Raw genomic sequence first — 22,773 nt, forward strand, 5'->3', positions numbered from 1 at the left:
CAAATAAACATAAAACACGATACTAAGTGACTCTCTGAAGACTGAAACGTCCTTACTACCGGGTATGACACGCGGCGTAGCTTTATGTGTCGTAGGTTTGTGTACAAACAGTGAAGCTACACAAACACGGCCCGTGTTTACTGACAGATCCGGGGACATAAAGTTCTGCGCGAGCGCGAGGCCCGGCCGCTTCACCCCGCCACGCGCACAGGGAAACTGGCCGGCTTTTCCCTCAGAGACAGAATCAAACTCACCGTTTTTCAGCAGACGCCGAGAAAAACCGAAGCGGCTTTTAGACCAGACCGTAAATATGACAGGCAAGAAAAAACAAACAAAAAAAAAAACCTTAACGTTTCTTCATCCCCTTTTCTGTCATATATATACACACATAAAGCTAAAGGTCAAAGTGAACGGGGGAGAAGCAGCTGACTGATCGGAGCGAAATGGAGCCGTCGAGGGGAATCAGCGCGAGGCTCCGCATCACGAGGCACAGCGCTGCACCTCCGAAACCCGCCGCCGGGGGAGCTCACGAACACAAATGCGTGTTTTAGTTTAAGCCGAGTGACTTGTTTATTTGGCCGCCGTTGTTTATCAATATAAACACTTGTATTTAATTTCTACGTCTCTGTTCCCACGTAAATGTCTAAAAACGTCTTAAAGTAGATCCACCGAACTGAATAAGAATCTGTGTGCTCTAAATTAGACTCGTCTTTGTGGATTCTAATCGAACTGAGAACGAAACGAGCCAGTGTGTGTGTTTTTTTTATTATTATTCCTATTGTTATTATTATTCCTATTGTTATCATTATTGTTGTTATTAACTCTTCATCAGCTGGAGGCACAAAGATGTCTCACTTTCCTCGTTGTGATTGCTAACCAGTGTCTTCATATGAAAATGTTAACAGATAGAAGTAGCTAGTGAACATATAGTTAGAAACCTGCTGGATTTAACTAAGAGGAAAACTGGAAAAGATTTGTGACTTCATCCTGGTAATGTCAGTGTCAAATGTGCTGCACTCTTTCTTTATGCTTTTAACAGGACACTCATGACACAAGGTGGGAGACAACTGCACACAGTCACACTCCGGAACATTTAGAGATGCCAATCAGCCTAGAGAACACACACATCTCCAGAGTAAAAGGACAAACCACAATGAGGGATCTGCACAAGATGCAGAAATTGAACACCTAATACCAGAGGGATGGAGCAAACATACTCCGAGATATGAAGAAGAAACCTTGAGAGGAACCAGGCTCAGAAGGGAACCCATCCTCATTTGGGTCACACTGAACGGTAAATAATGTAAATGTAAATAATGTTCTTTCTACAACAGTTTATAATAATTGCACAACCCGAGAGCTTTCGAGGAACTAATGGGTCAGCGCAAACTGTATTGCTGATAAAGACCAGACCTTACAGCTGACTGACACAACATTGGTTTAAAAGAAGGCATGACAGTCTCCATCTTTTAGCGTGTTACAAGAAAACAACTTCGTTGTTGTTTTTAAGTTATACCTGTTTATTTTTACACAGTATGGAATGTGGGATGTCTATAAATTAATTTATATAATCTTACATAAAGAGAATTAACTAACAGAAACTAACAAATAAACTGTGTGTTAACAAGCTTCTTCAGTATAGTTTGAATTGTTTCCTTTTTGCTCAACACCTCATTAGATGTGATTTAATTTTTTTATTTGAACAACAGTTGCACCAGCAGCATTAGTGAAATACCATATTCAAAACATACTGCAAAAAAGCGAGGCAGAAATGACCATATATTTGCAACAAGGGCTAACTTTGTTAATTTAAAATGTTTTATTTCAACATTATAGACAAATTTACACAGTACAGTTAGTCAAAGCATGATCCCAGATGATACTTGTTTATGTAATCATTCCAGGAGTGGTTCACAATAGTGTAGTGTAATAGCAAGCTACCAAGCAATGAGACCAGTATTCAGCCTTTGTCTCCATAAGGCAACAGAAATCATACCGTAGCTGTGCATTACACTTTTTTCAAACATCATCTGCTGTCACACCACTGACATAATACATTAGCTAAATAAAAACCCTTCATCATTTAAAAAATAGGCTTAGATGTGCCAGGATTAGAAAAAAATGGTTTGGATGTATGGAGTTATTCAAATATTCTATGTTCAGTGTCTACATTGTGTATCATAATCTAGTTCCTCTACTCCCCTTTGCATGGGATGGATGGTCGTTGCTTAACAAAACTTTTTACATCTTAGACTTTTTAAATCCTCATAGAGGTTGATGCGTTATAACAAAAACACACATTTGAACAATGCAACAATGAACTAATATTAAAACCATACTTCGGTTAAAATAACTTTAATCTTGCGCTGAACTCATTAAAATTTAAAATAATGCCCTCATTTCACAAAAAGTTGGTCTTCAGTTTGATGCTGGGCACCTGCCTCTTGTCAGGTAACTGAGCTGATGTGGCCTTAGCGTTTACAAGCTCTTGGTTGCCCTTTATGGCTGCCTCAAGTCGTGCCTTCATTTCTGGTGCCGACGCCATAAAGGCTTTAAAAACACCTGGATGCTGAGGGCCAAGGCGCATCAAGTCTTGCAGAGCGGATTCATGCAGAGAACACGAGGCTTCGGGAGCCGTGGCCAGTGTGTTTTCGTCCAGCAGGAAGGAGACTAGGATGGGTAACTGCACTGCCACCAACTTGGCACCTATATCACAACACACCACAGATATTTTGTGATTACAGCACAATCCAACTTTTTTAATTTTTTTTTGGTAAATCCATGTTAGCTAAACTAAACTCAATATGAAAATACTGACGTTGAGTTTCCTGAGCAGCAAGCACTAATGCCTCCATGGCTCTGATGCCATCCTGCACAGCCTGCAGCTCCATGGCAGTCTGAGGACGTTTTCTCTCCACCTGCTGCAGCTGAGCCACCAGCTGAGTGCCCAATCCCCTTATAAACAATTCGGCCACTGCTGCTGGGCCCTGAAACACTGATGCTAATAACTGGTAACACCGGCTCTGCAACTAGAAACACATAAGTAGATATACAAGTTAAAGCCTACTAATATCCAGAAGCTGTCAAATAGTAATTACACATACAGCCCTTAGCAGTAACAGTCAGAATGTAAAGATCTATTGCTATATTTAAAGTTTTGTATAGCAAACACATACAGACCGAGTGATAAAAACTGAAATGTGCCAGTGCTGTAAAATACTAGCTTTTCTGGAATGCTGCTTATCCAAACAAACTGATGGACTGGCATTATCTTTAGTATAAAATGAAATATATGATGCTTTTATCACATTGATTACACTGACTACATATTTGGTGAATATGCCGGTTTTTATGCCATCTAGGTGATTTGTTGAGTTTCTTTGGTAAAAAACTAAATAAGCATATATAGAAACAATTTATCCGTGCTTACCATTGGGTCTTTGGATTCCAGGCCGGCCAGGAACTTGCTGATGCACAATGTCCTTAGTGGCTCAACATTTGTGACCTCAACACTGGCTTCAAGCAGAAAGATTGTGAGTGCCATCAGCAAAGTGATCTCATCCACACCAGATTCAGTCGAGTCTACAAAAGATATCCAACAGATCTAAAGTTTACAGCCCAAAAAACAAGGTTTTATTCTCTCTTTGTTTACGAACGCTACAGTCAAACCCATATGAAAATATTGTCACTCGTACAGATAAACATTTTAAGAGCCAAGTTCTGCTAATCAATAATAATAAAACCAACAACACTGTTGAATTCTCAATTCTAATTGGTCATTAATTTTCCATAATGGTTTATTATATGGTTCATAAATGATTTTTTTCTAAAAGCTTACAATGATTCTGTTATCAACGACTGCTGTTTTCCTTGACTGAATGGTCTGGTTGTTAGAACACCAGTAGTTTCATTTTGAGGCAATTTCATTATGCCTAATGTTTCTTCTTTGGCTCTGACTGATTTCCCACCTTTCTCATCTTCAAAATAGGTTTCTTTTCTCTCATATACAGCTCCCTTCTATGTCTTCGAGTTATTTTACATAAACATAAATTCAGGTTATACATTTTAAATGTATACATTTATTCCTAATTAGCAACGAAGAGGCAAAAATGGCAAGAAAAAACTCCCAAGGTAGATATTAAAAAGAAAGCTTGAGAGGAGCCAGACTTAAAAGGGGATTTATCTTCTGAGTCTCACCAACATAAACTGTTCATTGATCGACAGTTGAGTGCAGAACTGTTTATAGCAACTGCAGTCCTAAAGCTACCACAAAATAGAGAGAGAGAGAGAGCGAGAGAGAGTTGTTAGGCCAGCGGGCCCTAACAGCAGCAAGGGCCAAACTGTCCCTTGCAAAGAAGCAAAGTGTGCACATGCAAGGAATCCCCCACCCCCCCAACGATCAGGTACTCTGTCTATCCACGACCAACATGAGGAGAACTCTATTCAGAGTAATGAGGCACATCAGGACCTAGTTACCACCCTCACTGGACAAACCGCTCCACGGACATTGCCATTGCCACGGCCCTTCATTTAGCCCTCACCCACCTGTACAATAAACTTGCATACGAATGCTGTTTATAGACTTTAGTTCAGCATTCAACACAATCATCCCTCAGCAACTGATTGAGGAGCTGAGCTTGCTGGGACGGAACACCTCCCTCTGCAGCTGGATCCCGGACTTCCTGACTGGGAGACCTCAGTTGTCCGAACAGCTCCAGCACCACCACACCCATTGGTGTTCACCTTGCTTACTCATGACTGTGCAGCAATGCACAGATCAAACCTTATCATCAAGTTCACCGATGACACGACCATCAGCAAGCATGGTGAGTCACCATACTGAGGGGAGGTGCAAAGCTAACTGCCTGGTGTAAAGCCTACAACCTGTCTCTGAATGTTAATAAAACTAAAGAGATGGTTGTTAACTTCAGAAGAGCACCGAGCGACCACTCTCCGCTGAACATCGATCCTCAGTAGAGATCGTCAAGAGCACCACATTTCTTGGTATTCATCTAGCAAAGAACTTCACCTGGTCACTCAACACCAGCTCCATCACCAAGAAAGCCCAGCAGCATCTGCATCACTGTCTGGTTTGGGAATTACACCATCTCTGATCGCAAGTCCATGCAGCATATAGTGAGGACAGCTGAGATCATCACTGGAGTCTCTCTTCCGTCTATCACAGACATTTAAACCACAGCATTGTGGATGACCCTAAACACCCCACACACACACTCTTCACCCTCCTGCTGTCTGGAAAAAGGTACCGAAGCATTTGAGTCCTCACAACCAGACGGTGTAACAGTTTATTTCCACAAGCCATTAGACTCCTTAATAACTGAACTGAGCCAAGGACAATACACACACACACACTCAACGGTATGGATTGCAATGACCTACACCAAATACAGACTCTTCCAATATACAGCCATGTTTTTGCTCTTTGCACATGTTGTCCTGCAAATTTCAGTCAATTGCTGTTTTGCACAATTCATTAAGACACACAATTCCACCAAAAGAAGAAAAGGGAAGGGAAACGAAGGGAAGGGGATGGAAATGCATTTCCATGTGGCTCATTAAAGTGACGTGACATACGGCTAAGTACGGTGACCCATACTCAGAATTTGTTCTCTGCATTTTAACCCATCCGAAGTGCACACACACACAGCAGTGAACACACACACACACCGTGAGCACACACCCGGAGCAGTGGGCAGCCATTTATGCTGCGGCGCCCGGGGAGCAGTTGGGGGGGTTCGGTGCCTTGCTCAAGGGCACCTCAGTCACCTCAGGCCTGCCCGAGACTCGAACCCACAACCTTTGGGTTACGAATCAGACTCTCTAACCATTAGGCCACAAGCCTGTTCATGACTCTTTTTTTATCTGCCCAGCATTCATGGTGATTTATGCAGGTGATGGGAATCTTGCCTCTAATGTTAGCAAGTGAATCAACCGTCACAAATCCACAATTACACCCTTTCATTCTTATCTAGATTTGAGCTATTAGCAACAAATTAAATAAAAGTGCTTCGAAACAAACTTTGCTGATGCTGACTAAGCAGTAAACTTGGGAGAAACTCACTTGTTTGTAGCTGTTAGTTTGTAACTGATCCCACTGTTAGCTTTACCTGAGTTCCAGCATGTAAGCAGTGTAGTAAGAGCGCAGCGCAGCAGCTGGACCCAGGCACGATGGCTTTTCTCCACTCTGCTCATGGGAGATGAGAGGACTGTGCGTAGTGCTTGAAGTGTCCCAGGGACCAGTGTCTCTGTGCCCACTCCTCTATATTCCCTCACTAATACCCGCAGCACCCCAAGCAACAAATAGAGCACCGTGGGCAACACTGACACACTGCCTGGAAAAAAGAAAAAGAAAGTATTTTACATGAGCACAATTACAGTATGCAGAAAAACAAGATTTTTATATGTAACTTGATTCTGTCTTTAATATATTTTACACTGATGGACAGTTCTCCATTATTATATTTTTATGGTGAATAAAAAAAAAAAAGTCAGAAAATCTAATATTTTGTCAGATTGCCTTTTAGTTATTTGACATTTGACAGATGCCTTTATCCATAGAGACTTACAATGTTTATCTCATTTTATACAACTAAGCAATTGAGGGTTAAGGGTCTTGCTCAAGGGCCCAGCAGTAGCATCTTGTGCCCCCTTTCCACCAGAATGCTGGTTCAGAGCTAGTGCTGGTTCAAAGTTGGTTTCACTGGCGAGCCTTCTAACGAACGGTTTGCCTTTCCATGGGCTACAGAGCCATCGCAGAGCCAAGTCTTACGTCACTGTATACAACGTTATACAGAAACGTTAGCACAGCATCGGCAAACACAACATCAACAAAGGTGGATGTTGCTTTACTGTTAATGCTCATGGCTTTGCGAACCTACGTTGACATCCAAGCGTGGTGAATCCTGAATTAAAATGATATAAAAATGGTGCTAACGATGTTTTCTTTTGTCTTGTTGGTCACAGTAACTGGGGTTTGAACTCACAACATTCTGATTAGTAATCCAAAACCTTAACCACATTTACGTCCGGAGTTATTTAATTAATTCTCATCGAGATCTTGTAGTGGCAGAGTCACTGAGTAAAGTTTTCTTAACACAACCCAAAGATTGTTAATAGGGTTATGGTCTGGAATTTCCAGATCTGTCTAGCCCATGTGTGAAAATTATGTCTCATCAGAATCAGAATCAGGTTTATTGGCCAAGTGTGTTGACACACATAATGAATTTGGGTCAGACAAGGAATTTTGGTACAGACGTAAATAACCCCTTACTATACATTTAGCCTCGAATATTCAAGACAAGACAAAACAGACTATACAAGACAGTACAGACGATGTGAGACACTATAGACAGTACGAGCATTAAACAGGAACACAGAATATAAGACAGATCGGTTATGTACATAAAGTATGTGAGTGCTTGATAGTGCAAATAACAGTATTGCGCAATATTATGCTTTTGTACAATAAATATACAGCAGCAATAGTGTGTGTGATTACTGACAGATCTGATAATGCAGTTCTTATAGATATGAAGCAGGGAATATAATTATGGTGAGTTGTTGATCAGGGGGTGATAAGGGGCCTGGGGAAAGAAACTGTTCCTGTGTCTGGCAGTTTTGGGAAACAAAGCTCTGTAGCGCCTGCCAGAAGTGTTAGAAATTAGCCAAACAAGCTAGCTAGCAGATATGATAAACTTGCCCTGTACCAACAACAATTTATAATAAACTAAAGCATAATCATAATCAAGATGCAACTGTTTTATTTTTGAGTTAATATATATATTCCAAAAACAATTCTAAAAGAAATCATTTTTAACTAATCTAATTATTTACTTTGCAAATGATCTAAATAAACCGGCCAATACTGGTTCTCTCTATATATATAAAATATATAAATATTGCTTTAAAGAATTATAGCATAGATTTACATTATTTGGCAAATGCCCTTATCCAGAGTGACTTACAGAACTGCTATTGAAGTCCCTATGTGAAGTGTCTAATGAATAAATGCTGTTTCACAAGGTCGCGATCTAGTACCATTTTTCAGGAATACCATCGGTCTAAAAACTCTGTTGGTATGTAATTTAGAGAGAATGCACACAGACAACTCAAAAAGAAGTAGGTCTTTAAACAACGTCTGTAGGCATGTAAAGTGAACTTTTACAGTTAACTTACCCTCAGGAGAGCAGATGGAGGGCAATTCTGAGAGAATTCCTAAAGCCAAAGTGATCAGTGTGCAGTCGCTGTCGCTTAGGGAGGAGACGATACTCCCCTGTCCACTGGAACTGCCTGCCAGTTGAGGACTGAGCTGTGGAAGTTTCCGGAGTAGTGCACAGAGACACAGTTGCAGAGCTCCAAACACCAAAGATTTTCCTGGTACCAGGCCTCCAGTGTCCCTGCCCTCACCAAACTCCGGGACGGTCTCCTTTTCAGCTGCACCATCATCTACTGCATACAAATAGTGAAAAATGTGTCACATTATGAGCAAACCCATTTCTATTCAGGTTCTTTTCTACAGCATGTGATGAGGCGAACAGATGGATATTGTACAAGATGGATAGACCAGGAGTGGCAGCAAAGATGACTTCTGAATACCAAAAGAAAAAAAAAAGGAAATTATGAAAAAGGACAAAATGTTGTTTTTTTTTCCTTCTTTTTTCCACAAATCCTGTAGGCGGACAGGACAGATACTGTACATGATTACCACATATTAAAAGACGTATTAAACTGGTTTAACTACAAGCTGCAGAAATGTTTTTATAAGCTTTCTTTCTTACGTACTTGTTACAAAATAAACAAGCGTGTCAAATTTTTGCATTTGCTAACCTACTTACAACTCAAGTGAAATATATTTAATGTTGCTCAACTGATGTATTTATAACTACATATGAAAATTCGTCTTTTCACTTTTGTTAATGACACTAGGCCAGGGATGGCCAACCCGTGGCTCCCTGCCCGGTCTCATGCGGCTTACGTTCATATCGAAGTTTGTATTTGTGTCTTTTTTTGTATGTGTTTTCGCTTGAGTTCAGTACGGTATTTTCGTCGATCGTGCATGTGAGTGGGATGAAAATACCTGAAAGTTTCCCAGTAGGAGCAAGATCATTTGAGTAAACAATTTGTGTCAAGTTCGCTCTCAAAATGGCAGGGGAAAAAAAGGTGATGTTCATGTGTGCCCATGTGTATGATGTGGCTCTTTGCGGTAACACGGTAAAAGAATGTGGCTCTTGGTCTCTGACTGGTTTGCCACCCCTGCACTTTAACAGGAAACCCATACCACAGCTTATTCATACAATTATCCAATTTGCAAATACAGCAGATACAGGTTAAGGGTTTCAGTTAAAGTTAACATCAAAGATCAGAACAGGGAAAAAATGTGATCTCAATGACCATGGCAAACAAGGTATTAGCTTCCACTGTTATTCTGATGTCACAATCTATGTTTCAACATTGATATATGAGAGGCACGAGCTTAATATCCTGACCTACAGTATTAGTTCCTCAGGAGACTACAAGCTGTGGTAAAAAGAACAATTTTTACTGTCCAGTGTCACCCAAATAACAAAGCTTCCCATCTGAGTTTGGTCCCTCTCACAGTTTCTTCCTTCATCTGATTATTGACTCCAGTCTTTAATTTGAAGCTCACATAGATACAATTTCTAGCATCACTTTATATTATCATTAAGAAATATTGTGTCATTCCATGATTGAGAATAACTAGTTCATGTCCCTGGGGCACGGTGGCTTAGTGGGTAGCACGTTCGCCTCACACCTCCAGGGTTGGGGGTTCGATTCCCGCCTCGCGTGTGTGGAGTTTGCATGTTCTCCCCATGCCTCAGGGGTTTCCTCCAGGTACTCCGGTTTCCTCCCCCGGTCCAGAGACATGCATGGTAGGTTGATTGGCAACTCTGGAAAATTGTCCATAGTGTGTGAGTGAATGAGAGTGTGTGTGTGTGTGTGTGTGTGCCCTGCGATGGGTTGGCACTCCGTCCAGGGTGTATCCTGCCTTGATGCCCAATGACACCTGAGATAGCACAGGCTCCCCGTGACCCGAGTAGTTCGGATAAGCGGTAGAAAATGAATGAATGAATGAGTTCATGTCCTTGTGTCTTATAGGTTAAATTATTATAATACCTTACAGTCTGGATGTTCAAGTAGGTTCATAAACAAAGCTCCAATTAGTACAGAATGCAGAACTTTTGGTAATTTATGATCCTTTACACCTACCTAGAACAAAAAACAGGCTCTCTTTTGGTATACAGAGTACAGTACGGGGCAGAGTTTTCTCTCACAAAGCCTCACAGTTATGGAACAGCCTTCCAATTACTGTTTGGGACTCAGACACAGTCTCAGTGTTAAAAAGATATTTGTTTGCTCAAGCCGTTTGTGAATAGTTTTCACAAAAGAATGTGGTTGCCCCTACTCTCACACATTCACACAAGTTTCCTGACTGTTTTTAATGTCCCTGGGCACCTCCGAGTATGCATCAACACATTACTTTTACATAATCTTCTACATAAGATTACTGTAGATTGTATCACTTAGAAACAACTCTGGACTGCAAATAGTATGAAAAAAATTGCTTTGATAACTTAGGATAACAGATGTTATGACGGCATTAGGACTGCAACGGCCATGAACAGTTTTGCATCCAATTGAACAGGTGATAATTTAAAGCTGAATTTCCTGGTTAAACACTTGTTCTTTGTGACCGTATAGTAGCCAGTTTACAGTATTTTTTTTATAATCCACTAGCTGTTGTCACACATAAGAAGATGGGTTCCCGTTTGAGTCAAGTTCCTCTCAAGGTTTCAACCTATTAGTGTCTCTGAGAGTTTTTAGAGAGATACAATTATAAATTAAAAAAATGTATATAGTAAATTTATATATTTCTGAAATGCTGCTATGTCCATTGTTGAAAGCCCTATGCAAATAAAACTGAACTCAATTGTTAATGCCAGACAAGATGGCTTAAATAACTTTTATAAACTGATGATTTCATGATTTCAAGATTTTCATGCTGAAACATTTCTAGAATTCACACAGAATGGTGCGAATAAAAACATCCAATTCTGTGAAGGTGTCAGAATTTTTTAAAATGACAAACTATGTGGTTAGGCTGCAACAGCAAAAAAAAAAAAAAAAAACTTGACTCCTAGCTCCATCAGGTTTTACTCCTTTAAAACAAGAACTCTAAGGATACAGTGGGCACACAGCTAAGAATCTGGAAAAACCAGGCAATGTTTTTCCAACACAACAATACAGAAGTCGGAAGGCAGATTTCCTCTGTGTGTTGTGTTGCCTTGCCTTGTGATGAAGCATCAACAGCAATTCAAAATGATTTAGGTGGCTGGCTTCACATGTGTTGGAAAAAGTCAACAGACACCTTCCCACAAATTGGGAAGTCCAAAAAATCTGGAGAAAGCCACTACTAAAAGCAAAGGTCTTAACATCCCGTGTCACTTCCCCTTTGGAGAGTTGGGATTTCTGCCAGACCAATGCTGCTCTGAAACGATCATCTCCAAAAATTTGCAGCACACACAATTATCTACTTCACATTTGCTAAGAGAATAGAGGATTTAATATATATTTAATATAAATATAAGTAATGGCTTTGGAAGTGTGACTATTTTTAACTGAAATATGTTCAATTATTAAATGTTAAGTACTAAATGCTGAAATGTAACATGCTCTGTGAATGATACAGTAATGTTAGAGTTGAAGCATAATCAGTAATGTCTGTGTGTGCACATGTTCTCAAGGCTCACCTTCGGCGCTGTGTCGTTTCTCTTTAACGTGCTCCTGAGTGGCACACACCACCTGTCGCACCAATTCTAACACTGCTAGCTGGATCTGCGGAGACTCTCGCGTCACAATCAGCCTGTGCAACACATTGAGGAGCTCCACACTCAGTGCCTACATAAACAGAGCCCAAAAGAAAGAATCCACCTTTTATTTCAGTTTATATAATTCTGGCATTAGCACAAAACATTCAGGAGACCTAACAGTGTCAAAGATCTACTCCAACCATGTGCCATAATTAGATGAGATACTAAGAGATTTTAATATATAAAGGGTAAATGTTTTAAAAATCTAACATGTTTGTTGTGGTTATGCAAACCCTGGTTGGTTAATAGGGTGTTGCTCCATGGTGGCTATAAATACTTATGTGTGTAAAGGTTACAGTGCTAAAGGCTATGTAAATCATATTTACACGTGAAGCCAGCATATCCAAACTGGTTGTTATGTTGTTGCCAGCTAGTTGCCATTAAACCATTTGGTTGCATGGGTGGTGCTACTGTAGGTGGCTGAAAGGATAGCACAGTTGTGCCATCTGTGCAACATGTGTTTACTAGGCAAACTTAGTTGGCTGGTAGAGTGTTTCTTGGTGGCTGATATGACATTCCAGCTGGTTACTGGTGTTGCAAGATTCCCCATGTACTACATAACAATAATACTACAATTCAAGCTGCAAGCAGACTTTTTAGGGGCCAAACATTTATTCAGTGAGCCACACATTCACGTTTGCTACAACTGACATTTAACCAAATCGCAGGAAAGCAAAGACTAACTTTAGTCACAGACAATGGTGGAATTCTCACTACAAAAGGAAAGGTTTAGATGAAGAAATAGGAATTATTTCGGGAAGAAGTGGTGCGTGTGTTTCACTCAGCCACTGTTATGTTGGACTACCTGATCATTACCCACTTTGGAACGGGACCAAGGCACTTCAAGTAAAGCTTGCAGTGCATGAAGGCATGAGATGATGTTTTCCATTTGATTCTGAGAGTGAGGGGAGCACAGAAACTCCACACTGATACCTACGATCATCAAAAGCAGAAAATATTATTAATAAGTATTAAATAATTAGGTAAAACTAAAATACTCCATTCCCTAAGGACAGTTATTGGTCAACATAAGTAATAATAACTTGTGTAGATTAGTTGTGAAATTTCCATTATTTGCCAACTCCTGACCCAGTATGAGGTGGAGATGCTCCACACTGATGTCCTCTTGGGACTTTTTGCTGTCCCGAGTGGTGGAATGGCCCATGGAGGTAGGGGTGACTGGTCTAGAGAGGTTGGCTGGCCCATCATCAGCCATAATAAACTCATTGCTGTTGAGCCAGAGTGCTGTGGCATGAAGGATGGGAGCCCAGGAGCTGCAGTAATACTGACGTGCCTGGACCAGTGCTTCTGCTGTGTAGAACGTGCCTCCTGAGACAAGAGGAACACAAACAATGTATTTGTATTTACTATATTTTAATACTTATAATAGTGTTTCTCTCCTTTCATGTGTTAACAGAGCTCTCTACAGCACAACAACTAATGTGGCTCTACTAGAAAAAGCAATAATTCTTAATATGATCAGGTTTTCTCAGATTTTTGTCTGGTACGTACATTTCATTTAAATATCTCTTAATATGTTTCAAGTACAATTAAAATGATAGAACAAAACCATCATGATAAATACCATGATAGGCCACAACCTACAATACCTCTAACCCTGAATGCAACAAAACCTAGCCAAACTGAATATTATCACTTAATCACATAACTCCTGTTTCTCAGGGTTTTCAGTCTCTTCTGAACTGTGACAAAGCCTGGTGGTAATGGAGCTGGCTCTATCAAATTAAGAACCTCTTTATTTTTTCTTTCTTTCAATGACATGTGATTCGTTGATGGTTACCTGTGGAAGGTAGCTGTTTTGCATAACCTGGAGGCAGTGTGAGCAGTGCGTGGTCCTGCAGTGCCGCCAGCCACAGGCAGCTAAGTGTTCCCAGCTCACCCTGTACCAGTTTTAGCAGCCCTGCACCTTCACCTTCATCAGGAGGCTCAGGCTGCTCTCTTTGCCTGCTTCTTTCCACTGCTATGATATATACCTGCAATGACATGGTCACAGAAAGGAAAATACTCTTTACTGGGACAAGATAAGCAAACAGTACAATGATAAAGCAATTTCCATATCCTTAAACTCTAAAGTGCACATTTCAATAAAATAAATAAATAAAAGTATACAAATAAAGATAAAAATCACAAATTAATAAAACTAAGCCTTCACCTGTTGGCTTAAGGAACAAAATATGGAAAAAAGAATGTCTACTTTAAACCCCCAAACCAGGCCAAATGCTGATCTGAATTTATTTTTGAGTAAATTGAGTAAAAATGTAACACTTTTTCATGAATAATTATGGCTGCCTTTTTATAGATTTGAAGGTGCATGCTTGCTTAAGGCTTGCAAGAACCGTATTTGTTATACACGGCACAACTGTAAATGAAATCTTGATCTCAATAAGAGTATTCTCTGTATAAATAAAAAGAGGAGTACAAAAACAGAATACCAAAATGAATACTGAGAAAATCCTGGAGAAAATTCATAGACCTTTTATATAGGGAATGTGTAGAAAGGATTGTGTCAAGTGAGAAGACTCCAGCTTAGCTGCACAATAAATCTCACCTCTGCCCAGGCTTTGAGCACCGCTAGTGACTCCATAGTTAATGTGCTCTCATTGTATAGAGGATTAAGCACGTCCCTCCCTGCCTGAACCTTGACTAGTGAAGATGCCAACAGCTGGTAAACCCTCCTCAGATCACGGAAGTCACTCACAACCCCGCTGGCCATCCATGCACTGCACACCTGCATGCCCATAATAATGAGAACCACCATGAGGCTAGACCAGAAAAAAAAACTGTATTCAAAAAGTAAATGTGAAGGATAGAATAATTTGTTATAAGTGAAATTTGAAGAACCAGACCTGACAGGCTTTGGCAGTGACATCAGGAGGAGCATCTGCACAAAATGCTGGCCTTAGAGCACCTTCCACCTTCACACAAAATATTTTTTACACTTCAAAAATGAGCAACAATTGAAATGTAAAAAATCCTGTCACAGTAACAGAATATGTCCAATGCAAATGATCATGCATTTACGTGCTGAAATGGCAAACTGTTTACATCACCACATCATGTGTAAGGAGTCTGGGCTAAAAGATGTGTTTTTTAATATAATGTATCAGAAAGCAACATTAAGCCAACATGCTACTTTAAAACTTCTTCATATATTAATTTCTAACCAACTAACCAATAAATAAATGAATAAATCTGCATTGATAAATTTCATTCTTATTTTTTTAGGTCATAATAAGATAAGATTTTGATTTCTAAAATGTGAGTTACTGTCACCTGCCATTTCCTTAGTTGCTTTGTAGCTACCAATTTACTTAACAATTGGAGAGAATCACAGTATGTTTTAATAACTGCATAAATCTGTATACAAGTAAACAGAAGCCTTAAAATAGCTGCCATTATTTAAATATAGAACTAAACATCACTTGTACCAAATCTGTGTAAAAATGGTTACAGACTTGCTGGTACACAAGACTTGTTGGCACATGATCTAGTTCAATGATTATTTTATTACATCTGAAAGTAAGACATCTGAATAAGATCTTTACGTTCGCCTGATACTGCTCCAAAATGACGTGGCCGGGGAACTCGGGTTCTGGGACACCTGCGAACTTGCGGATGATGAGCAGCAGCATGTGTAAGCCGGCCAGTCGGAGCTGCTCACTATGGTCTGTTGCTGCCATAAACGCCATGCGCACCAGTTCAGCCAAGTGGAGAACCAGGAAATCTACAAAACAAATGGTGTAGAGGACAATTAGACACTTCTTGCACTGCAAATTACTTGCCAGTAATGCTGGAAGGTTTATGAGATATCAGAATTCTGTGACTGAAGGAGAAAATCACTGACAATTACAACATGTCCCATAATGTTGTGATTGAGCTGTTACTACATTTACATTTCCAGAATTTGACAGACAGCCTTTTCCAGAGCGACTTACATTATCTCTCTTTTTTTTTTTTTATAGAATTGAGCAACTAAGGGTTCAGAGCCTTGCTCAGGGGCCCAATAGTTGCAGCGTAGTGAACCTGGGATCGAACTCGCAACCTTCCGATCGGTATCCCGACACCTTAAACACTAGGCTACCACATGCCCCACTAGCTACTGAATGGATAGAAGGACTACATTACTATGAATAACTAATATATAAATTATAGTGGAAACTACTGTTAGAGCTGTTGTTATAGAAAAGTTATCAACACCTGGTCACCATACCATAATTTCAACAGAGCTGTTGTATAAATAATTATATACTGTACGTTACAAGAGACAAGGACATTTATTTACTTATTCATCACACTGCTACTACTCCATAACTAATAAATTATTCAGCAACTACAGAGAAACTAATAAAAAAAAAAGTTAATGCGAGTGAGTGCCAAAATTGACTAAGTGTCCTGGTAGTTGAAGGGGTAAATTCTCAGTCATCTCTTGTGACCTCTGACCTGTAGATTTATGCAAACGTTCTTCTTGTGCCAGTCCCATGTCAAAGTGAGCCGGGTGTCCTCTCTCACACTGCACTATGATGTGGCAAGCACATTTCACAGCAAATACACGGCTGGACCAGCGCAAGTTGTTGAAGGGCCCACTGTATGCACACTTTGCATGAAAGAATGATGCGTCATCATAGCTGTCTCCATCCTCTTCCTGATTCATCTCCACCGGTGCAGCAACTACAGAGTCCATAACAAGATAGTAAATTCCAATATCAGTTTATTCCAATAAAATGTATCTGTATTGTCTGTCCATTTTGGGTTGAATACTCTGTAATCATGGACAACTTTACAGAAAATTCCACAAGCACAATAATTCTCCAGCAATTTGTCCCTAAAATGTGAGTATGGGGGCATTCAAAGCCTCCAGCTCCACTGTAAAATGCAACCTTGATGAGAATAAAGCAGTTACAGTAGAAGAATGAATGAATTTCTAATGTCCATATGGCATAAACCCACCTGAACAGGCAGAAGAGATTACATCCTTGCAGAGCTTGAGCCAGTGAGCCAGCTGGCTCTCAGCGGCTGAGCTCATCATGTGGATGAGAGTCTCTTTAATGTCTTGGCAGACTCTGGCATCCCTCTCGCGATCTAACAGACTAAACAGAGCTCCCTCCAAACCCACCTCCTTAATGGTCACATCTATGAAGCAAAATCCCAAAAAGTAGTCAATTGTCCAGTCAGAATTTACAAATGTACAATAAAAATATTTAAAACAGGGTTTCTCAGGGAAGCCCTCTCACTACAGTATTATGAGCACACTCCAGCTATGCAAATATTGGGCACACTTTCTAACTGTACAACAGCGGTGTCCAATCTTATACACAAAGGGCCGGTGTGGGTGCAGGTTTTCATCCAAACCAAGCAGAAGCCACACCTGATTCCACCTGTTTAATCAGTTGTTCTTGGCTTTTAGTAGACTCTAGTGTAGCTTCTGCTTGGTTGGAATGAAAACTACCTCACCAGCCCTTTCCTGCACAATTCCTGCGCAAATCCCATCTTGCAATACTGCTGTGTATGAGAATGTACAAGCTACAAACGAGCCAATTACAGAACAGAACCGTGGATAGCAAGTGTTACAATAGGTGTGTGATGCAGCCTCACCCAACTGCATGTTGTCTTTTCGTGGCAGTTCCTTTACCAGGGCCACAGCATGCTCAGACATCTCCAGTGCCTCCCGCTGGGCAACTTGACACAAACATGCTACTACTGCCCTGCGTAGATACAGGTATGAGCTGCATAGGTTCATCTGCAAATAAACACATACTTAATCAAATACAGGATTGTGATTTTTGTTTTTTATTTTATTGGGTGGTGGGGGTTAACGTTGGGGTCTGGACTATCAGCAAGGGAATATGTTGTCAGCAAATGTTGAAATAGGTATTATGACAAACCATAAGAGCAGTTATGACAGATCTGTGGTAACCAAAACACATTCAATCCTGTAATAATTCTGTAATCAGTCCCTAAAAAAGTTAAAGTAAAGTTTTCAAATAACCTCAATCATGCTACATTTACTTTTGTTAGTGACAAACCAAAAATGACCTTTAATTTTTGATGTACACTAAATGCCTCAATATTCCCGATCTATCCCCCCTCTAAACACTAAAGACAGGCAAAAAGCCTTGGGGAAGTTGTCATTCCAACTTATCCCAGAGATGTACAGTATTGATTCCTGTTTAAGACATGTCTAAATGTACAAAAGACTTAAAACCATATTTTCTTCTTGTCCCTTATACAATCTAATACACAAACCTGAGCTAAGCATAAACACAGATATTTATAGAGAGAAAAAAGTGACAGGTTAACATAGACAGGTAAACATAGGGGAACATGTGACTTATGTGGTCATGCTACAATGTGCTTTATTAAAGAGCTTTTTGTTATACAATTAGCATTTTATTAGGGTTATCAGTGCAGCTACTCGACCATCAGAAAAATTGATTTGCTCAGTCCTGCAGAAAAAAGCCCTGAAAAATCCCAGGCACTGATCCCACAATGAATGACTGTGTGTGCAATAGATCATGCTTAAAACCAGAATGCATGTTTAGGGTTAGCCTGCAAAACAACTGAAAGTCAGTGAAAGACTGTGTGAAAGACAAGAAAAAAGAGACAGGAAATACAAATTAGCAAATAGTGAGAACTTCAAACTGGAGCTGAGCAGTGAAGGAGATGAGACGTACCGATACAGAATAATCCAACAAGATCCCCTGTATGAGAGAGCAAAGCACAACACTGTCATACAATCAATAAAAGCCATCTCAAGCAAGAACTACTCAAGGTCGTGAGCAAGAACTGGTCACACTACTACACTGACCAACTAATGAGGAAACTCCTGAAATATGCACAGTATTTCTAGTAAGTCAGTAGTTTATGTGTGTGCACTATTCAGATTGACGAAGTTTCACATGGGCAGAAGGGGGCTGTAAACATTACCCAGAGCATCTTTTGGAATTTAGTCCTGTCCAAACCTGTCCAAAAAAAAACTGCACATTTAAGATTCTTTGAACGTCCAAGTAAAAATAAACCCTGTTAACAGTGTTTTTCTACAAAAAAAAAAAAAACAACCCCACAAATTCCTGTTAAAATGACAGGATTTTTTTTTTAAATAAAGTCCTGCAAACCACTTTCTAATACTTTGTTAAAGCCCGTTAGTTAATTAGTTACAGCACAGCCTTTCTGGGTAAGACTCAAATTTCACATTTTGATTTGGCAATTTCATTTATATTTTATCGTCAGGGAAAAGAGGTGTTTGTTTTATTCCTTCAACATCCAGACACTCCAGGAAGCAGAATGTCAGATAAACAAAACTAGTAATGAACAAGCACAACCTGCACCAACACATACACTACATGTGCTTATAGTAAAGGACAAAATTACTCTCTAGTAAAAATATAGAGTATGGTGAACACAGAATTATTAGTGTGACATCCATCCATTAGATCCGTTAGAATTTCACCATTAAAGCTGAAACCCTGAGCTCATGATCTTTAGGGTGTCTCTCAAATCGTGACCCTTCCCATCAAGAGGAAGGTGATGACAATATATTTTTTTAAAAACTGTTCACTATGTGTTACTGCAGTATGTTTGTATTCTGATCTAAGTTGTAGACCAATAAGAAATGTCTGCTGGTCCACAAGAAGAAAGTCAGCCTAAAATTGTTTTTTTTTTTTTTTAGGGAAAGGAGAAAAGAAATGATATTCATCTGAATCTTGTTTTAATTGTGTCTCTGATTAAATGTGTATACATGTGTTTATACTCACACAGAGGCTGGGAACCAGACTGGCCAGGTCGACGTGGCGAGGTGAGAACATGTGCAATTGTTGGAAGCACGCTATGGCCTGAGCCTGCACCAGGCAGTCTGGATTGTCCTGCATTATGGAACAGGCCAGCAAACAGGAGTTCCTCACTGAACACACAGCCACACTCTCACCTGTACACAACAAAAAACACAATGTGCATATAAAAGATATGTAACATGAACACATTTTAGTTTACAAGTCTATAACACCTATGTTAAAGTATACACCTGCACATGTAGGAGTCTTCAAAGTAAAGTGTTTTTGGAAAGTGCAATATAAAGGCTATACATGGCCATAAAATATGGAATTGTTTACTTTAGAATTAATCACATATTAATCAATATTTGAAAATTTGTTAAATTGTCAAGTAACATTATGATGCTTTAGTATAAATATACAGTGGTAAGAGAAAGTATGTGAATCCTTTAGAATTAACTGTATCTATGTCGAAATGTGTCTTAAAATCCATGCCTTCCATAAAAAGAACTCAGAAGACCTATGAGCAAGAGTTAAGGGGCTATCAAAGGTTGGAAATGGATACAAGCTCAATCTTGAAGAGCTTAGATATTCGTCTATCCACTATTAGACAAATTGTCCATAAATGGAGACAAGAACCTTCTCTGTTTATGAGTCTAGTTTTTCAAGGTGTAAAATTTCATATAGATAAAATGCTGAGGCATGCCAAACTGCATTAATTATCTTGAGATAGCTGTAGAACATGACAGGAGTTCACTTGTGGCAAATTCACCTGACTACACATGATTTAGAAATGCACCTGTGTGTATAAAATCCCATTATTCACAGCGTCATGCCAAAAACCAAACCACAAAATCCTAGGATATCTCTGTAGACCTCCACTATAATCCTGAACAGAGACATACAGTGAGGTCCATATCAGTAATCTGTTACTTTAACCATGTACCACAGCATATTGTAGTTGAAATTTAAAAATGAATCTGACTTAGAGTTTAAATGAAGCAGAAATAAGGGTATTTACAAACAAATCAGGCGAATGGTGTAAAAATTACAGCACTTTTTTTTATGTATTCATATGTAATCAGTGGAATAAGTTGTATTGGCACAATTTTGAGTCATCACCCAAAAGTGATCCTGGCAGCCAGGACAATTATTTTATTTGTCCCGCATCAGCTACGAATAGTAGTTCAATCAAATGGTATGCGACTGATCCCTGATTGTCTTTTAATGAGATCACACATTGTGAATGTCAGTAAATTAAACAATATGAAAAGAAATTGGAATTGCAGTTGACAAGGATGTCTGTACCTTGCAGATCAGGGCCCATTGATGTGATGAGTGCACTGAGGTAGCGCCCCAGACTCTGCTGCACCTCCACATGAGTGTGTGATGTGGTAAGAAGCAGATGCAAAATTAAGGTCAAGCTGGCTTCCATGTGACTGTGGTACAGAGGTCCAGCCTGGTCCACCACCATGGCCAAAGAATGGAGAGAGCAGGTCTGCCACACAAACACACCCACCCACAGTACATAATTCAAGTGCCAAAGCCTCCACTAATTAATGTACAGTCAGTTAAGTCTTAAGAAAAATATTGGACTACGATATACAAAAACACCCTAAATAAATAAATATTCTATAAGACTAAATATGAAGGTCTGTCTCACCTGGACCTCCGGTGAGCTGCTGTCCTGTGAGAGTGTGAAAAGAACCCCCACACAAGCACTGAGGTGTTTGGCTGAACTAATGGCACCCTGGTAGCGATAGAGAGCCCCAAGCAACAGGGCATGTCCGGTCCGCAAGACAGCCTCCCTTGCTGTCTTCAACCTGCAGAAATAATCATATCACCTTTAAGTGGTTCCTTTGCGGGTTCAGAAATCCGGAGAATTAAAGAAACCCTTAGATGTGTTAGAATGCTATTATGAAGTAATTTATAAACCTTGGTCTTGTTCATCGAATGTTTTTTTTTTGTATGTCTGTGCAGGAAAGTGCTAGCTGAACTAATCAAGTAATGGCTGAGACATAAAACAACTTGTCAGTGTCTAGGAAGACAATCATGACAAAACAGATGCACAACACACAAGTCAATAGACCCCTAATTTGTTATTTTAATTTGTGCTCATTGAAGTAGTTGGGGAAAAGACATGATTTCAGTTCAAACTAATGTTAAACTAGCTAGTGTTCAGACAGCCAAAGGTGGATCATTCTACCACCTAGATGCTAGTACGGAAAAATGTGTTGACGCATGTCTTCCTCTAATCTTGAGAGATTGTGAGAAGTTGTACTAGACGTTTGAAGAACATGATACAGAGTGGGGTTTAAAAAATGTAACAAGAAATCGATCATTCCAAAAACACTCACTTATCAAAGCTCATCAGGCTGAGGGACATAGTCACATTGTGGACACCAAGAACCTGTGCAAATCGTGCCAAACCCTCAGCAGCCACACAGCGCAGTAGAGGGTTAGAGCTCTCCAGTGCTCCCAATAGGAGAGAGAGCGCTGGCTTCTGCACCATCTCTGAACCAAGTGATACATTACCCAATGCCAAACACTGCAGAGAGAGAGACAAACAGAGTTTACATACATTAGGAAACTTGATGAATCTCAATGTTTATCTGTATACTTAACTGTCTAATAACAGACAAGGATGTCCAATGATCTGTGCATGTTTGAACTTGATATTAAAGAGTGTAAACTTAGTGACATGGGATCTTTTAATCAAGCACAAAACCTGCAGAACGTTGTAAAATGTTCACCTTCCAGTACTATAACAATCCTATCAAAAAGCTTCGGAATGATTTGAAGATATAAATAGGAAATCCCCTTGCAATTTGATAAAGCTAGAGCATTTTCAACGTATTTTAGTAAGTGTAATAAAATATCAAAATGTGTCAAGTTGGTAGCGCGAGTGCACTATTGCATATAAAAGGTGCTTTCACAAATAACTGGTGAAGACATGTGGTCACTTGTCAACAAGAAAAGTGCTTCCCTAAAACATTTCCACTGTAATTCACTTGGATTATGCTGATTGTGACATTGCATTTATAGTGGAAAAAGATCAGACATGATTTTGGTCATTT

At 39.7% G+C, this 22,773-nt stretch overlaps 2 protein-coding genes and 1 long non-coding RNA gene across 15 annotated transcripts in view; 1 reads left to right on the forward strand and 2 right to left on the reverse strand.

The window, feature by feature from the left end:
• Nucleotides 1-651, reverse strand: part of hectd1 (HECT domain containing 1) — a 33,662-nt gene extending 33,011 nt beyond the window's left edge. For 7 of the 10 annotated variants that reach the window (XM_027172142.2, XM_047821303.1, XM_027172144.2 and 4 more), the window contains exon 1: nucleotides 255-650. The gene's annotated coding sequence lies outside the window, so the exon portion shown is untranslated. Of the gene's footprint in view, nucleotides 1-254 lie in introns of all 10 variants that reach the window. The other 3 variants (XM_047821301.1, XM_047821300.1, XM_027172141.2) reach the window with 2 other exon arrangements.
• Nucleotides 618-1,631, forward strand: LOC113659406. The gene is made up of 2 exons (XR_003444633.2): nucleotides 618-750; nucleotides 1,040-1,631. It is a non-coding gene; the product is annotated as an uncharacterized LOC113659406 (long non-coding RNA).
• Nucleotides 1,632-1,796: 165 nt separating this feature from the next.
• The window catches only part of heatr5a (HEAT repeat containing 5a), a 44,747-nt gene continuing 23,770 nt past the window's right edge, over nucleotides 1,797-22,773 (reverse strand). For 2 of the 4 annotated variants that reach the window (XM_047821304.1, XM_047821305.1), the window contains exons 18-37: nucleotides 22,054-22,244; nucleotides 21,360-21,519; nucleotides 21,005-21,194; nucleotides 19,682-19,851; nucleotides 18,602-18,628; nucleotides 17,523-17,667; nucleotides 16,878-17,060; nucleotides 16,371-16,598; nucleotides 15,476-15,654; nucleotides 14,777-14,845; nucleotides 14,479-14,658; nucleotides 13,711-13,903; nucleotides 12,999-13,238; nucleotides 12,715-12,842; nucleotides 11,790-11,937; nucleotides 8,197-8,469; nucleotides 6,129-6,353; nucleotides 3,431-3,582; nucleotides 2,819-3,029; nucleotides 1,797-2,706 (exon numbers count right to left, since the gene is read on the reverse strand). In XM_047821304.1, coding sequence (XP_047677260.1) covers nucleotides 2,402-2,706; nucleotides 2,819-3,029; nucleotides 3,431-3,582; nucleotides 6,129-6,353; nucleotides 8,197-8,469; nucleotides 11,790-11,937; nucleotides 12,715-12,842; nucleotides 12,999-13,238; nucleotides 13,711-13,903; nucleotides 14,479-14,658; nucleotides 14,777-14,845; nucleotides 15,476-15,654; nucleotides 16,371-16,598; nucleotides 16,878-17,060; nucleotides 17,523-17,667; nucleotides 18,602-18,628; nucleotides 19,682-19,851; nucleotides 21,005-21,194; nucleotides 21,360-21,519; nucleotides 22,054-22,244 — 3,597 coding nt within the window. In that variant the 3' untranslated portion in view covers nucleotides 1,797-2,401. The remainder of the gene's footprint in view (nucleotides 2,707-2,818; nucleotides 3,030-3,430; nucleotides 3,583-6,128; nucleotides 6,354-8,196; nucleotides 8,470-11,789; nucleotides 11,938-12,714; nucleotides 12,843-12,998; nucleotides 13,239-13,710; nucleotides 13,904-14,478; nucleotides 14,659-14,776; nucleotides 14,846-15,475; nucleotides 15,655-16,370; nucleotides 16,599-16,877; nucleotides 17,061-17,522; nucleotides 17,668-18,601; nucleotides 18,629-19,681; nucleotides 19,852-21,004; nucleotides 21,195-21,359; nucleotides 21,520-22,053; nucleotides 22,245-22,773) is intronic. The other 2 variants (XM_047821306.1, XM_047821307.1) reach the window with 2 other exon arrangements.

Source organism: Tachysurus fulvidraco, chromosome 12 (assembly GCF_022655615.1).
Source record: "Tachysurus fulvidraco isolate hzauxx_2018 chromosome 12, HZAU_PFXX_2.0, whole genome shotgun sequence".
NCBI lineage: Eukaryota > Metazoa > Chordata > Actinopteri > Siluriformes > Bagridae > Tachysurus > Tachysurus fulvidraco.